At 34.0% G+C, this 3,933-nt stretch overlaps 1 protein-coding gene across 1 annotated transcript; it reads left to right on the top strand.

The window, feature by feature from the left end:
• Positions 1–3,080: 3,080 nt before the first annotated feature.
• LOC9641109 (replication factor A protein 1) lies at positions 3,081–3,671 on the top strand (the record flags this gene model as incomplete). Its single annotated transcript, XM_024668034.1, has 1 exon — positions 3,081–3,671. A coding segment is annotated over exon 1 (591 nt), but the record flags the coding sequence as incomplete, so codon positions are not given.
• Positions 3,672–3,933: the final 262 nt, after the last annotated feature.

Below are 3,933 nucleotides of genomic sequence, written 5' to 3'. Positions count from 1 at the left end.
ATTTTCTTGAAATATTTTAATATCTAGAGCTGATGGTGAAATTAGACATTTTACTTTATCTTTCCTATATTTCCATGATTTGTCATTCCATAGTATTATTTCTACATTGTCATAAGGAGCCATGAAGATTATTTATCTATTATATAAGTATAAGAATAAACCTTTCAATACACTAAGAAAAATGGAAAAAAGAAGCAGCAGCAGCTTACTTTAAATCCTTTATACATACAGAAGTATAAAAAAACTTTTGGCAGAAGTAATAGCCAATAAGGAACAATCATGTTTATTACTAATGTCTTAGTAATTTCAAAGAGTTGTAATTTTAATTGTAATTTTTAATATAAAAATATTGATAACCTTTATAATCTTTATATTAAAAATCCCATCTACAATTGACTCTATCACCAGCACACATCATAACGTAATAAATATAACTCATAACATTATATCACATTTAAAACTCTGATTGTTGAGTGAAGTCTTGGATCTTCTATAAATGGAATAAATTATAAATATTAATTAAATAAATCATTATTTGAATAGAACTGACTATATATCAGAATGATGACCTGGATGAAATATTTATTTAGACCCCAGCTCCGCTGGGAGACATAACATACCTAAGATAAATAGATCTTCTTTTATAATTTTATTGTATACAAGGTTAAATTTATCAGATGCATTATAATTTGTTATCAGATAAATGATAAATGATAAATCATAGATGATTATAATATAGTGATATAAAATTTATATATTGAGTTTCCAAGGAAGAATGGTGGATTATATGCAACCAAAAAGAATGACTCACTAAAAGATACAAAAAAGTTTAAATAAAGGAAAAAGGTTTTTAAACATCTTCCTTAAACTGGCCAAGTCCGTTTGGCAGACAAAATGCAGTGATACCAAGTTATTATTTTGAAATGCAAGGTTCAAATCTCTCCTTTTGATTCTTTGTCATGATTTTTGCCAAGACCACATACTGACAATACCGAATTTTCGAATGGAATCCCATTGTTCCATTGTTCGCCTCAAATGGTAGAGGACTTTTGGGAAAATTCCCCAAAAAGTTACAGATGTGGAAAAGTTTTTGACCTTATACAAGGCGAGCATGAGGCCATAGCAACATTTTGACATTGGTACCAAGTGAGAACATATGTGATTATGCAGTGGAAGCCTCTGCGACAATGCTTTCAGATGGTGATAAGAGCACTTCACGAGTGGCGACAGAGGTATCTAAGAAAAAAAGAAAAATCGGTACTTTGGCTCAGAAGGCTTTGTCTCGCAAACAGGAATGAGGTCTTTGTGTTCTTTGGAAATTACGATGGTCAATTAGATTTGTAAAAAATTCCCCTATGAAATGTCTCATACATATTACTATTGTAATGTCACTAATCTATATCATGTTTTAATAATTGTTTTAAGCCAGTAAAAGAGCAAAACCAAGACGACCATTCATCTTTTGTATCCAGCATAGAATGCTCAAATTTTGCTATTTATCTTACTTCCATTGTCCTTTCTTTTCTTTTAGTTTTTGTATAAGATCATAGTTTATAGATTTAAGATCACAGATCAGATCAGTCTAGAAAAATATACTGTTTCCTTTTTTTAATGACTTAATTTTCATAGAGTGACATGGATATCACTTTTTAAGACCGTTTCCAGCCACACAATGCCCATTTCTCACTGTAATAGCAAGCAAGAGATTAAACCATAACATCATGAGACAAATCGAATGCACAAATCGAATGCATTAATGTTGGCACAGAACAGCACTGTTATTTAATGAATGGTAAGTTTTCATATTGAATAAATTAAAAACTCATTCAGAACAATATAGCTCACTGCCTGATTAGGTACATACATACATAGTTTTAATACATGTAATTATTGAAGGTAATCATAACATATATATACATGTTCCTCATACAATATAAGTGCCTTTGATATGCAGTACATTGGGCAGCGCATTTATTGACATGAAGGGGTACATAATTTGTAAGTTAGGGTTTTGAAATCAATTCTTAGAGACGATGGGAGACCACGTGAGATGCACGGTGGATGGCATAAAAAAGATTAAGGACAATTCCACAGATGAGATTGTCCTGCGTATTACAAAGATTGATTCCAAACCTGGAGATTTAGTGGGAAGATTCTGTGTAACAGATGAGAAGGAATGCTTGGAGGCATTTGGTTCTTATTGTGTGTCAAGTGCCATAGACTCTTGGGATGTCCGTGTAAATAGTCTTGTGAGATTTACTGATTATGGTTTTTGCACAACAAATGGAAAAGAGAATGTTGTCCCTGTTTACATTTCCATTTTATAACATATTTTGATATGTCACTCATTGTTTTGGACCTGTCCTTTATGGAGTGTGGTGAATGGAAACAAATACCAGCGAAAGATGTTGCTGGGGATCCTTTAACAGTAAATATTTATTCTTTCTTTCTTTATATTTTTTTTTATCTGACTTAGCAGTGTTTATTTTCTAAGGGTAAAAAAAGAAGTCAGAAGTTTAATCATAAGGTACATTACCATTTTTTTAATGATTTCTTCTAGTTTTATGCATGCAAAACATTTGATTTGTGATTTATTATTACATTTTTTTTTCTCTGTTTCATGTTAAGGGAGAGAGTTCTAAGAAGCTCATGATCAATGAGATGCCTATTAAGGATATCAACGACCACTGCTACCGTTGGTCTTTACGCGCCAGGGTGACACACAAAGGGAAACTTGTATTCTTTGAAACAGGCACAGTTGGGTGTGTTATGTCAGTTGATGTTGCCGATGCAGAAAGTTCTAAAATATGTATTGTTGGATTTGGTGAGAATGCAAAGCGTCTTTCAAGCGAGATTGAGCAAGGCAGTGTCTATATATTTTCAGGGTACAGTGGTGTGCAGCACTCTAAACCAGCATATACACCATATAAATCAAATTGGGAGATAAAAGCAAGCAAGACTATGGAGATCAAGCGTGTGGAGGACGATCTACGTATTCCAAATGTTGTTCTTAAAAGGCCGAAGATGAAGGTTTGGAAATTGAGGAGAAACTTGGTCGAGGGGAGAGGCCTATTGTATGCATGAAGGGTGGCCGGATTTCAGATTACAATGGCAAGTCTATTTCAGTCACAGGTGGCTCTACCCTTTTAGTTGATCCTGAATTAGAAGATGTCTCATGGCTGCATGAATGGATGGTTGCTAGCTACGACACAACCAATTTTGTCCATGTGACCAACTCTTCTTCTAAAGCAGTGATTTATGGTACAAAGACAGTATCTGAGATGTTGTCTATCAACCTGAAGGTTTCCGAGTTCTCCGCTATTTTTCGTGTTATTGTGTCAGTGAAAGAAATCCAGACTGGTGACTTCTATTACCCAGCATGCATGAAGGTTGTCAATGGAAGGCAATGTAGCAAGAAGGTTACTCAGGTTTCGGAAAGTATGTGGCAATGCAATTCTTGTGACAGTGATTCTGGAGATATTCAGCTCAAATATGCACTACACTTGTGTATTCTGGACAGCACTGGACATATATGGGCGGTTGCATTTGATGATGCTGCTAATGAAATTGTAGGGATGCCTGCATGTAAGCTGGCTGCGCTACAAGATGATGATTATACTAGTTTTTCAGCCATAATGGATTCTATTCGATCAAAGATGTACAATCTGAAGGTTTGTTGCAAGCTCGAGAGCTATAGAGATACCGAAAAATTGAAGTTTTTTATAGTTGGACTTGACACTTAAAAGAAAAAATGTGAGAGAAAACAAAAGTATGTTTTATTTCTTTCTACTTTCGTTTTATAATTTGTTGTGTGTGGTATCAGGTTTCTAAATATAAGCCAAGTTGGAGCTTTCAGAACTAATGTTGTGTAGAAGTTGATGAATGATTAAAAGCTCTAACGTTCGACTTTATCCCTGTCGTTTAATTTGAAAG

Source organism: Selaginella moellendorffii, unplaced genomic scaffold, assembly GCF_000143415.4.
Source record: "Selaginella moellendorffii unplaced genomic scaffold, v1.0 SELMOscaffold_322, whole genome shotgun sequence".
In the NCBI taxonomy this organism is placed as follows: domain Eukaryota; kingdom Viridiplantae; phylum Streptophyta; class Lycopodiopsida; order Selaginellales; family Selaginellaceae; genus Selaginella; species Selaginella moellendorffii.
This window is presented reverse-complemented; position numbering and strand designations above follow the sequence as displayed.